At 42.0% G+C, this 13482-nt stretch overlaps 1 protein-coding gene across 2 annotated transcripts in view; it reads right to left on the bottom strand.

The window, feature by feature from the left end:
* The window catches only part of CC2D1B (coiled-coil and C2 domain containing 1B), a 28026-nt gene that overhangs the window by 3913 nt on the left and 10631 nt on the right, over positions 1 to 13482 (bottom strand). For both annotated transcript variants that reach the window (XM_014870636.2, XM_014870637.2), the window contains 15 exons: positions 12967 to 13091; positions 12752 to 12827; positions 11562 to 11672; positions 11109 to 11239; positions 10758 to 10830; positions 8521 to 8633; positions 7554 to 7722; positions 6150 to 6322; positions 5921 to 6046; positions 5358 to 5416; positions 4999 to 5115; positions 4444 to 4517; positions 3743 to 3801; positions 1967 to 2018; positions 1245 to 1344 (listed from right to left, as the gene is read on the bottom strand). In XM_014870636.2, coding sequence (XP_014726122.1) covers positions 1245 to 1344; positions 1967 to 2018; positions 3743 to 3801; positions 4444 to 4517; positions 4999 to 5115; positions 5358 to 5416; positions 5921 to 6046; positions 6150 to 6322; positions 7554 to 7722; positions 8521 to 8633; positions 10758 to 10830; positions 11109 to 11239; positions 11562 to 11672; positions 12752 to 12827; positions 12967 to 13091 — 1558 coding nt within the window. The remainder of the gene's footprint in view (positions 1 to 1244; positions 1345 to 1966; positions 2019 to 3742; positions 3802 to 4443; positions 4518 to 4998; positions 5116 to 5357; positions 5417 to 5920; positions 6047 to 6149; positions 6323 to 7553; positions 7723 to 8520; positions 8634 to 10757; positions 10831 to 11108; positions 11240 to 11561; positions 11673 to 12751; positions 12828 to 12966; positions 13092 to 13482) is intronic.

The raw sequence follows: 13482 nt of genomic DNA, 5'->3' as shown, positions 1-13482 counted from the left end.
GGGGAAATCCCCTTTCATCTTCAGAAGCTTTTAGGAGAGGCTCAAGAAGAGACTTTTCCTTTGGAAAAATACATTGCTGGGTTTTTACTTTAAAGTGTTGTTAAACTGAAGTTTAATATATATGACCTGAAACAAGTCTCCTTTGCTCACTGAGCAAACAATTCTTGGGAGATGGTCAAAGAGATATCAGAGACCCCAAAGCTACAACATCCACAAAAGCTTTTCTGAAAGTATTATTCATCTGTAGTCTCAGAAAAGACAGGGAGCAGACAGTCTTCAGAAAAGAGCCTGGATCACTTCATCCTCTCCCTTCTCCCAAGGAGATGGCTGGGAAAAGGCGATTAAAAACCCCATTTTAAACAAATGTAAACACAGCTTTGCAAAAGAGGAGGTATCTTGAACACAGAGAGTGGAGCAGTCAGGACTGACAGAAAAAGAGCAAGAAAATCAACTTTTGCTTCAACAGAGATGCCAATTAATGATCTGGAATAAAACAGTGGGACTTCAGGTCACAAACTGAAACATCTGCAACTTAAAAACCATCTCAGAAAACCTATGGATGATTTCTGCATGGCCCAGTAATAGCAACAAGGAATAGGACAAAGAGCCACCAGATAAAAACCAGGTTATCTGGCATCCCATCACAGTCCTGGATCACAACCATGCCAGGGATGAGGGAATTCAGGCCACTTCTATTCTGAATAACTCAGTTGTGAGCCTGGACTGAGGATGATCTTCCTGAACATTGTTAACATTCATCTTGTGATGCTGCTCTCTGAGATGAGGGGAGTCTGTCTGTCTCAAGGGAGTTACCAGCAGTGCTCAGGAAGTATTGCAAGATCCAATGAATGAAAGTACAAAAACATAATTCTAGTTCTGCCATCATCTGTCATCTTTCCTGCTGTTCATATTTTGTTGCTGCTTTACTTCATTATTCTATGGAATTATTCCACAGAATATATAATTTTTCTAGTCCTGATGACTGAAACCAAACTAGGTAAGAATCAAACAATTTGAAGTAAATAACTGCTTTCTCAACTCCTTTTAACACACCAATCCTCAACTGACCCAAATCAACTTCACCAAATTTGTGTCTCCATTCACCCCCCCACAGGAAGCTACAGAGCTCAGGCACATTTTGAAAGCTCTCACACATGAGGAGCAGGCAAGTCTTTAGTGCTGATTTAGAGATTGTGTTTCATGAACTCTCTCCATGTCAGCAGAGCAGCAAAGTGTGGACTCACCCTTTGTGAAACACTTCAAACTTGATTCCTTTGGACCGAACCGCGCGCCGGAAGCCTCGGTGGTTGCGGTTGATGTTCAGCTTGAACAGCTGGTTGTACTCTGAGAGGGGAAAAAGGAAAAGGGAAGAAAGCTGCGAGTCAAATGGTGTGCAGTGCTCTATTCCACCACCTACTCAGAGCTCTTTTATCTCAGTTTGGCCCATGTGTGAGACACTTCAAAGCCACAGAACTCCTCCTCAGAAGGGTCTTTCAGTCAGTCACAAGGGTGTGTCCCTGTGCCACAGTTCATGTCACCCTCACCTTACAGGGACAGAACTGCAGGAAAACTAAGCCATTGTGAGCTGACAGCAAGGTACTGGAGAGCTAGAACTAGAGAGTTTAGGTCTTTAAGCAAGTAAACAGTGTTTGTGGCTAAGAAAAAAAGCACAAAATATCAAAGAAAAAGCAAAGCAAGGCTGGAATGATTGGGAATGGGTGTTTTGGATAATGTAATTAATACTGGTTTAATTCATGACATAATGGCTACCACCAATATTGGGATGAGGGGGAAGAATTTGCCAACACAGCTGGACTTCACATCCCAACAAACCCTTCCATAAGAAAGAAGAAAGAAGGTGGTGGGAGGATCTGTGGCCTGGTTCACAGTCTGAAACCAGCCTGTACTGTCCAGGGATTCCCAAGGTGCAACATTTTTCCTGCTGTTCCAGAAAAGAAGGACTCACCTGGACAATTGTTATTGTTAATTACAGATGTTTTACTCTTTTGAGGTTGTTCCTATCAAAAAAAGAGACAGACATTACATAAAACTGTCAGGTATTGTTTGAAAACAGACTAGTGACCATTTTTATTGCCAGCTCTATTTTATGCCTATACCAGAAACCTAAGGTTTTAGGGGTTATCTAAAGAAGAAGAATGATGGTATATTCAAGACTAAAATACTTGGATTTCACTGTAGTAACAAGGATAATACTGGAGAAAGAATAAGCCAAAACATTCCATTAAATATGAGAGCCATAGATAAGCTACACAGTCACAGTCAATTCAATCTAATCATCATAAAGTTACTGACTGGGGCTGTTAAACTCCATGACAAACTGTGCACCTTCCACGACACAGTAATTCTGTTCCTCCTGCATTAGCTGGAATAATAAGCTACACAAGGAATTCATCATAAATCATTCAGGGAATTGCCCTACTATTATTTTCCCTGACAATCAATCTGCCACCAAAATGAATTAACTTTTAACCTAAAGTGGAGTACAAACTAAATCTCTGGGGAATGAACAAGGACAATGTGGCCTAATTATTGCAGCTACTTTGCAAAACTGATTCAGCTCTAAAGGAGAAAGGTGGTATATTTATTTGACTGTTGGCTAAGGAGTAGAGATCTGTTTTTTCTTTAAACAAAGGAAAATAGATTAAAAGGAACTGACTCTTACTCATTCCCCAGAAAATTATTCATACAGACCAGTTCTGGTTTCAGGCACCCTGAGTTACTCCTTCTTTAAGGCCTCATGTCACTCAAACCTAAACACAAACCTGGTCTGACCATCACCAATTTCCCGCAGGTAGCTGAATTAATTTTAGTGGAATTACTGGAAAATTTATTCGGAGGTAAAAACCTAGGCTGTGCTCTCTCCCAGGGCTAAGCATTAGTCCTGCAGAGCAAGGTCTGGTTTTGCCCTACACAGAGAGCAGCAAAGCCCCAGGACTTCCACCGACCTAAGTGACCAGTCAGTCCCTCCTCAGAAGCCCTTCTAGCTCTAAGGTTTGAGTATTTTTCAGACCAGAGACTGCTTTTAAAGGTGAGAGGAACAGGATGACACTGGGGAATTCCAAGGAAAGAAGTAATACATATGTGTATACATATTTTTATATACATACACATACATACGTGCACATACACACAAGTGCCGATTAGAAAAGGTGAGAAACTTCCATGGCCCATGTCCTTTCACCAGGTATATATATATATATATTTACTAATTAAATCATTTATTTGATGACAAAGATTAACCCTATCAATCCATTTCTACAACTGGCTGAAATGCAATGCCTTTATTAAAAGCTTGGTTTTTTGATGGAAGAGGACTTAGGGAGATCACATCTAAGGTGACAATTTTGTGTGCCCTGGTGTTTGGTTTGCTTACACCCCTGAAAGAAATGAACTTTGACACATTTTGGCATCATTGCAAAGAGCCTGATTGTGCCTTCAGGGGGGAGAGGTGGGCATGGCTTAGCACTGAGTGCTGCTGACACAGAACGTGCAGACACCACCCTGCCAAGGGTAAGGTGTGGAGAACATCAAGAGAAAGGTGCAACGCTCAAACCTGCAGCCAATACACTCAGCAGTTCTGTTCCTCAGAAAAAGAAATTTGCTTTAAAAGCAGATCCAGGCAGGATGTCTAGAAGTGTTCTCCCTTTCCCTGGAGCCCTCACAAGCTCATGCAGTGGCAGGGGGGACAGACTGAGGGGCAGAAGAGCCACGACACACTCACCGCACTCGGGTACTGAAATTCAAACTTCACAAACGCATCCAAATCTCTTGGTGACACACCTGGGTGAGACAACAACCAGCCAATCCAAACAGCCAGTACAGACATTGTCATTGCATCTGTCATGTTGAGCAGGAGTCTCAAGAGCACTCAACTGTTTTACAGTAGGACTCATGATCAGTCTCTTGACAATTGAAAAACCCATCCATCAAACCAAAATCCATGGAAAGTTGGCATCCAAAGGAAAACACCTGGGTTTTTTATGCTGTTAGTCCTAAAACAGTCTAGCACAGATGGTTTACAAGCTCTCAGGAGCAAGGAGTTAAAAGCAGTAACACTGGCAGGAGCAAACCTTGTCTACTGAAGCATCAAAATACACCAAAGTGGTGCAACTCATAGGCAGGCCCTTGTAACAAAATAGGAGGTAAAAATGAAACCTTAACTATGAGCCAGTTATGAGTGAACCCAGGAAAATTTAAGGTCTTTTCTCTGTCCAGACAGAACCCAGATTCTCTTTATTCACCTGTCTGCTTTTTTAAAAATACTGTTTAAAGGTTTTGGAGGGGCATGAGTCCAAAACGTGGTTACTTTGTTTTAATGAGGGCTGGCTCCTAAAGTGGCCTTCAAGATACAGAAATTTAATTCCCCATTACTCTCCTTACCTACTCAGAGGAAAAAGCCCACATGCCTTTTTGAGTACACACCTGGTGGGGCTGGTAAGTTTATCCCCCTGACAATAAGAAGGTGCATTTCTGTGCTGTTGAGATCAGAAAATATCCTGTGAAAAGAGAAAGACAAAAAAAAAAAAGCACATTCATCCCACTGTCAGCTGATCCACTGCCAGACCAGGACGCCATGGCTATTTGTCAGAGCTTTTTCAAGAGTGCACTCCTACAGAGACCATGTCCACAAAATACAGCAGAGCAAGGGAAGAGCACAAACAGAGCTAAAAATATCTCTGAGGCCAGGAACAAAGCCCAGGAGGCAACAGGACTGAGGGAGAAACACAGAGGAAGGAGGAATGGCTGAAGAAACAGAATATAAGAGGGGAAGCTGGAGGCATTCTGAGAACAAATGAATCAGCAAGAGAAATTAGAGAACAACTTCTTTGTATTTAAGTTGTTGAGAGTATCCTTTCAGGAATGCTGAGCCTAATCCTGGATGCCACCCATTTGCTGAAGCCCAGAATTCCCTAAACAAGGCTAAAGACCAGGAAAGTCATTCCAGCCTGCCTGAGAAATCTTTTTGTTTTTCCACACCTTATCATTTTAAAGGTTCTTTCCTCAAAGTGATGGCTTGGAGGATCCATTCCTTGTGCTCGTGCAAGCTGTAGGATCTCCATATCCTTTTTACAACCTTGAGCCAGTTTCTCAAACCTATAGAAAAAGGAAAAAAAAAAAACCAGTAAAAAAACCACATGTTCCAGAAATCAAACAGAGCACAGAGTAACCCTCAGTCAGAGCTAAGAGCAATGTGGAGATGCAGGAATCACAGTCCCAACCCTTTCACACAAGGATAAACTTACCAACTCAAACCCCAACACCTTCAGGAGGTCAGGCAGACTCAAACCTGAAATAGCCCCTTTGGGGGATGACTGAAAGCAGGCACTGGGTCTTACCGAGTTGTTTCTGCTACGTTTCCCAGATGCATGAATTGCTTGGAATACTGCAAACACCTCTGCCAACACAAACAAAACCAAACAGATTCACTCAGTGATCCTCACACACATTCATGACTGGCACAGTTTTGAGGTTGATGACAATCTAATTTAATAAAAACCAAGCATTTTCCTGAGTAACTCAAGAACATTCACCACCCCATTCCCCAAGTCCAAAGCACAGCATTTGTTTGAGCTGTTCTCCTTATTACTTTTTAATCACCTAATTTGTAGATTTGAAGCCTAGTCTTAATATTTAGTTACTATTTTCAAACTTGAGTGCTCATATTTAACAGTGATAATTTGCTAGTCCCAAGCCTTCAAGCACACCCTCTGGCTTCAACTAGCCATAGAAATCCAACTCTGAAAATTCTCCATTTTAGTACACACAATATCAACAGTATTCTTAAAGGAAAAAAAAAAATCACCTCACTGGAACAATGAATGGATTATAATATTAATAAACCCCAGAGAAATGTACAAAAGAAACTCCAAAACATTTCTAAAAAATATAAAATGGTCACCTCATGTTGGTCCTTCAGCAATTTCACAAGCTGTGCATAAACTTCATCTGCTTTCTGAGACAGCCTGACATCTTCATGGTGTACAAAGATAAAATCACCCTCATCATCTGTAGGAGGTGATGGCAGCTATAACACAAGAACATCACATATCAGAGCCCTAATAGGGAAAAGTAAGCACTTAGAGATCCAAGAATATGAAACAAAGCAGAATATTAACAGTCCTACTAACCTTGGAAATATCAACAGTTTTGCCAGATTTCGCCTGCTCAATCTTTAGGTCAAGGCCCTTGGCTGTTCTGAGATACGTCTTTGCCTGTTCGAGGTTGTTTTCCCTCTTTGCTTTGATGGCTGCCTTCAGGTATTGCTTCTTCCTGTTCTCCAGAAATTCCAGCTGTTCTCTAACTGAAAAACAGTTATACAGAAACACTCACTCATCTGACATTGCTGATGCCCTTGACACAGGTTTTACCATGTTCATTTTACAGCCAGGAAAAGATCAGTGAAAGTACAGATGTGAAATCGGGACATTTCCTTACTGCACTCAACTGTTTCTTGGGCACTTTCAATTTCAAGCATTAAAAAAAGAAACAAGCTTCCTTCTAGAACAGCATCCTTCATCAAAAAAACCTCACAGCACTTCACAAGTGTCACAAGAGTTATTACAGCCCCTAATTTGCAGGCCTGAGACAAGACTCCAGCACAGCTGATTGGTCCAAGGGAGAAGCTGGATCCAAACTTTCAGCTGTCCATGTTAACTTCTAAGAAGCAGCAAATATTGTGAGCATCCTCTAGAGTAATTTCCTTCCTCTCCCCTGATCTGTCAGAAAAGAACCCCGATGAACCAATGTGCAGGCCCACTCAGACATATCACCTCTGCTTCTTTGTAATCCCTTGTTCTCTTAACTTCTTATTAATGCTTGAGTCTCTTTCCTTGCCAAAACATTGAGGACAACCACACCAGTGAGACTGCTTTGCCTTGTACCAGCTTAGTGCATCAGTCAGCCAGGCAGCTGGACTTCATCCTGAGGTTACCAGCCAGGGCACAAGGGAAGGAGGATGGGATTACAGTCAAGGCATCAGCAAGAGCCTGAGGACTGCCTGTGCCCAAACCACACTGTGAGGTGGTGGCTGTCCCTTGCTATCTGTACAGTTCACCTTGTACACACAACTGCTCAGTGTGACCTCAGCAAGGGAAGAGTAGAGATTGATGAAGCCCTGCCTGCACTGCCAGCCCCAGATCCTTGGGTGAAGCACCAGGCAGAGAACTCTGTCTGGTGTAGGGAGCTCCCCCAGATCAATGAATAATTCACACTGGCAACCCATCCCCTTTAATGAGAGTATATGGAGAGTTCAGCTGTGAGCAGAGTTAAACATTATGAATCAATACACTCGTTACATCAAAATTAATTAAAAACCTAATCAGCCTTATAATTATACATGCTGTCTCTGTGAAATAAAGCTGCATGGCTGGTCTGGATCTGCCCTCCAGCACACACATATTGAGGCTCCTGCCAGAGGAAATCTATGACACACATTCACAGGCTCACACCTAAATTATAATGATAAAGTCTTCACCAAACTAGAGCAAACAACTTACATGTGGAGCACTGGGAATGGTGCTCCCTTCACTTACCAGCTGGAGGGAGATGATCCATTGACTCTGCCTTGTCCAGGGTGGAGGGTGATGCAGCTCGTTTCAGGTGCTCAGGGGAGCTCTCCTGAGCTGCAGCAGATGGTACTGGAGTTGGCTTAACAACCTGAGTTGGCTTCTTGGCAACTGGGGCCTGGGGCAGAGGCTCATTCTAGCAAAACAAAAAGAATTGCATAATAAACGCATAGAATTTATTCCAGGGTTGAGGATACCATCTCAAGCATCAACAACCATGGTTATGACTGTATAAGCCTTTGGGTATCCCTTTTGAGGAGAACACTGCATTCCAGACAGTAAATTTTAACTTCTAGAGGTTTATGAGCCATGCCAGGCCAGCAGGTAGCTGACCTATGCAAGCCATGGATGGAATAAAAGGAATGTTCAACAAGGCAGTGATTTTTTAAAAAAGTGGAGGCATGCAGAAAAAATATCATACAGGAATTGTCTCCATTAAAAGCTACTCTAGTTGAAAGAACAATCAATCAACAATCAAATCCAGAGAGAGACAGAAAACAAACCAAAGTCTAAATGCTGGTGCAGCCTGACAAAAAGCAGTAAGTGTTGAACATCCTGAGAAAGAACAAACATAGGAAGCTACTGGGATGCAGGATAAAAGTACGGATTTAAACACTTTATGTAAAGAAGTAAATGCAAAGGAGTGGTGAGGATCTCAAGTGTTTGCTTTGAAAATAAAATCTACATACAAGACAGCTATGAAAGAGCAAACCCTACACTCACAGACTCTGCAGGTACTGACTGTAATAACATCTCAGCTGTCTCCCCTACTCCATAAAGGAAACTGAAATTACTACTGAGATCCTGTACTCCTCAGACTTTTGAGAAATATATTTCACCTGAGTACCCTTACCTGGAAATCCAACGGCCTCATCTCTGCATGCCACAAGAGATGGCAACTGAACTTTTACATATCCTACCAGGCAACACTAACCTCCTCTTCTTCATCGTTCTCCTCCATGTTTGCCAGCTTGCTGGCATTCTCCAGGACAGCAGCGATTGTGCTGCCACCATCTGTTGCTGCAACACCAGGAAGAGGGGGAAATCCTGTCAAGGAAAGGAACACAGAAGAAAGAGCTGCATAAGCCCCATGGTATGTCTTCCATATTATTTTACTGTAAAGCTGTTTCTATGCAAATACCTATTATCTAATGTATTTTAGAATCCAGTCTAACTAGATTGAGGCAAAAGCCAAAAAGTCTTGCTAGATTAAGTCTGAGTGGTGGGTTTAAGATCAGCTCTCTGAGATAGTTTAAGTGAATGACAGTAAAATTATGAAATAAGTGAGCAATTTTCCAAGCTGAGCAACTGGCAGCCAGTCAAGAAACCTCACAACCTCAAGACTTCAGTAGTAGGGATACCCTCAGAGCCAGCAGAGAATTTCATCTTATTTTTTCCACTCTCACTGCTGCCTAACTTTAGCAAGCACACAGTCCAGCAGAATATCAGTGCTACCCCCAGAGTAATAAACAATCCACTGCTGACAGCTGGGCTGTCACACTCAACCTCTGCTTCCTCTGCAATGCAGAGGTAGCAAACTAAGACAGGATCAGAGGAGTTAAATGAGAAGTGTATGAAGAATAATGTTCTCCATTTTTTTGTTATCCTTTTAAGGATGGGAGGAAGGCTTGATGATGGAAGATAAAACTCTCATTGCCACATGACCAGTTTAGTGTAACTTCAGATAACAGACACGCAGAGTTACTACTATAAAATGTCTGTATATATACTTGCTATATATTAAATTACTTCTCTCATTTAATATATAGCAAGTATTCTTGCTGCCAGTCTCATGAGAAGTGCTAAGAAACAGTGACTGAACTGCATCTAAACCTAGAGATGGCTGCTAGAGCACAAGTTCAAGGTACTCAGGCAGAACAGAGAATGCTGTGCTGCTGCCCCGTGTGACATTTGATCCATTGCTCAGCAGCATTTCTGTTTCCAGGGAGTCCAAGGCTGGTACTCGTCACCAGCCAGATGCCATGAAGGGCACTGCCATCCCAGGGTAATTCACTGGTGGTTTCAGTGACTGCCTGATAATTGTCTTTAGTGAAAATCATGTGGCCTCTAAATGATGACTGAAAAACACACAGCTGATGTGCAAGGACACTGAGAAGTTCTCTGTATTTCCAGAGGTATAAACATGGAATACCTCACTCTTACAGAAACTGGTATTTACCAAGAAAGGGATCACGTTCTAAAAAAAGGGATGCTAAACTGCCTTTCAGGGACAGCTTCAAAGCAGGAAACTTTCAAAGCCACACATGACCTGATAGAGCTGGCAGTGCCTACTCTACTACCACTGCAGTGCTTGTCATTGCCACGTTTGACAGTGACAAAAACACCACAAGGTCCATCTCTGTCCTCTAACTTAAAAAATCCAGGCACTGCTTTGCAGTGCTAAGTGTATCCTTCAGAAGAACACATCAGGCCCAAGATAAAAGCAAAGATGTTTCCTAGGGGAAAAACCGTATCATGCAAATGAGAGGCAGAGCATTCACAGATGACCTTGCCCAAACCTTTCCAGACACAGCACGTGGTGTTCTGAAGAAGATAAACAGGACACAGTGTCTCAAGAAACAGGCTCAGCTGCTGCCTCTGCCATTGTCTCACTGTGACCACAGCCATGATTTGCTTCATCTCTGCAGACTTTTACCAGCCAGGAGAGCTGCAATACTGATTTGATGTTATAAGGTGTTACAAGGAGATATTCATTAGATATCAAGTTCTGAGGCTCCTGAGAGGAATCAGCAGAACGGGGGACATCAGGAAAATCTTTTCACTTTTAAAAACGTTTTTCCAGCAAAACTAAGAAGCCAATATAATCCAAATTTAGTCTTTCCTCAAGGAGGGCTGATACAGAGGATACACAAGAAACACTTTTAGCATCTGCCTATGGGTGAGTTGTTAGACTTTTCAAATAGTGCCAGTTTTAAGTTCCCGTACTGTCAAACAGGTCATCAATATGCAGGAATACTCACTAGGGTCAGTGTTTGGGAGCAGATGAATAAAAAAATTCACAATACCATCAAACAGCAAGGCCAGCTACTCACTGAGAAAACACTGAGGAGCTGTTCCACAAGATAGGCAGGCAATATTTGCACAGCCCCTTCAGAGTCTAGCAGGTGTAAAAAAATTTTGGGGATTAGGACATTTTACATTCACACTTACCAGGAGGAACAGGTAGCTCAGAAAAATTCACTTTTCTCCCTGCCTTATGGGCTCTTATGGCATCCTGGTATTGCTGCAATCAAAGGCACTCAGTAAGACATAAAATAGAGCTGACTGTGAATTCGCAATTATCTGTATTTAACCAGCATAAACACTGTACAAGACTCAGTATTTTACTACAATATGTGCATTGTCTCTATTTCTTCCTCCTAATGCTTTCCAGCTTCCCCACTGGACCTCTTTTCAAACAGACAGACAATACACAAATTATTTCAGCCTTGAAAAAGTCTTCAGCAAGAGAACTGATTCAAATGGCTTTGCTGGATGCAATGAGCAACACTTTAGTTTTACCTTGGCTATCCTGTCGTGCATCCTGCCCTTCCGATCGTCCCCGCTGGCTTTAGCCTGAGCTGCTGCTGCCCTGTACTTCTCCAGCCGCTGCTGCAACGCCTCCAGCACCGTCTTGGGCTGCTGCAGGGCCTCTGCAAACCACACAGACAATTAAATGCCACAACGTAAGGATTTCAGAACACACAGGCTGCCTTTCTCCTCCCCTTCCTCACCTTTGTCAGAGAACATCACCGGAAGGTTTCACTACAAACACTGCTGTTACAAAGAAAGTTCATTAACTTTTACTTCCATCACTGATCCAGAACAAAACTAGATTGGATCAGCAGCCAACAATACTCAGAAACATTAGCCAGGTTACTCAGTCCTGCTGCAGTTCAGTGGGAGAGGCCAGACCTTAAAGTGCCTCCAGCTGTGCTATTTCCATGACTTACCAGAGAAATGCAAAAGTCCTACCTGAAGCTTCTTGGGTCTGAGGTTCAGGTGTTGCAAGATCCTGGGAACTTCCCACCCGAGGTGGTACTTTTTGCTTGGATGCATCTTGCACACGTCCTAAGCTTTCAAGATCTGCAAGGCAGGGAAAGCAGGAAGTTTCACAGCATGTTCCATACACGGCAATTACTGCTGCACTCAGAAAATCTTCCTGAAAGCTTTTTGGCTTCCAAACAGCATCTCCATGGCTAGCTAAGTCTAAGGTTCCCGTTATCCACAGAACATGCTTCATAAGAGAAAGTCTCAAATGCTGATTTAATTTTGGATAGGGCTGCTTGAGGGGGGAAAAAAAAAAAGTAAAAGTAGTTCAAGTATTCTAAGAATTCTCTCCCCAAAATATCACTTGGTATATCTTGGCAGATGGAAAGAGTGAGCAAGTCTCCTAATTGACTAAAATATTTGTAACAAAAAATGTGCTGGAAAAGGGAAGAAACTCATATCATCTATTCAGAAACTGTAATTTCTGGTATTGTATAACAGAAAACTACAAGATTATTCGCTGCAAATATCTTGCACTTTTTAAGGGAAGGTTATGCCCTGGGTGAAGTTCCTCTGCAGTGCCATTTAGTGATCAGTAACTTGAGTCATGAATTTCACGATTTACTGAAATAATCTGTCATTTAGTGTTTTAGAATAAAATAATCTACTCAAGTAAGTTGTTTAAAACACTAGGCTGGACAGACCAAGTATTAATTATTGCATCTACTTAAAAAACACCAAACTCTTACCAGGACTGAGGTATCTTTAATATTGATAACTTGCTTTAAAAATTAGACTGCACTGCAAACTGTTTGTTAATCTAAACGTTAGGAGCTTTAGTTGAAGCACATAACTCCATCAAATATTACTGTAAATTTTAAGAATGTGCCATTATCCTTCTTTCCCTTCCACTTCAAATATTGGCTGCTATTATCTACACTTATAAAACCCAGAATATCAATATACTTGTTTGAACTTGTAATTGATAGAGAGTAACTGCAATATAAGTAATGTACCTCATTTCTCTTCATTGGTCTTGATTAGACTGTGAACATGCAGTGAGCCTCAGCCCTAAACCATCTCCAGTTCTTTTAATAGTTTTGCAATCAAATGCAGAATCATTCCATTACAGCACAGAGAGACTCCTGAAAAGGTTTCCTGAAGACAAGCCTTACCCTGAGGAGATGGAGGCATATTCTGGAGGTCTATTGGCTGCCCACTGTCCAAAGCTTCCAACACCACATTAAACTTCTAATACAGAAAAAACAAAACAGAAGATTTATTCTGGTCTGTCCAAGGCTTGACAGCTGCCACAGTAAGTATCTGACATTTAATGCAGGTGGGTACAGCAAAGGGTATGTTCAACATTTGGGATTTCTTGAGTGCATACCTTGCCTGCCTTCATGTATTCCTTTGCTTTCTCCAGGTCTCCTTGCTGCTTGGCTTTTAGAGCTGCTAATTTATACTCCTTCTGCCTCATAAGTAGGATTGCTCGAGTGCTGCTGTGCTGGGGATCTGTGAGAATGAGACAATGCAGAGATTGACACAGAGCATGCAAGATTTGCATCCCTTGCTACATCCATCTATGCAAACCCACATTTGTCCTCTTTTGCTCTAAATCACAACAGTCATCTTACAAATACCCTTTTTCCTCCAGTCTCCAGAAGTCCTACCTAATATAACAATTCCACTTTTCTCAATTTAAAGAAAAAATATTAGGTCTTTAAGTCAGTATGTCAAAACTCTTCAAAGGTTGCAATTCCACATGTCAAATAATGAAGGAGAAACTGAGGCACAGGAGAAGTTAAGGATACTGATCCAGTGCACAGGAGAGCTCTAAAACAATAACTGATTGCACTGCCAGAAACTCAGCGTTCCATGGACAACTCTGGGACTTTCAGCAGGG

This window comes from Sturnus vulgaris, chromosome 9, assembly GCF_052056855.1.
Source record: "Sturnus vulgaris isolate bStuVul1 chromosome 9, bStuVul1.hap1, whole genome shotgun sequence".
In the NCBI taxonomy this organism is placed as follows: domain Eukaryota; kingdom Metazoa; phylum Chordata; class Aves; order Passeriformes; family Sturnidae; genus Sturnus; species Sturnus vulgaris.
This window is presented reverse-complemented; position numbering and strand designations above follow the sequence as displayed.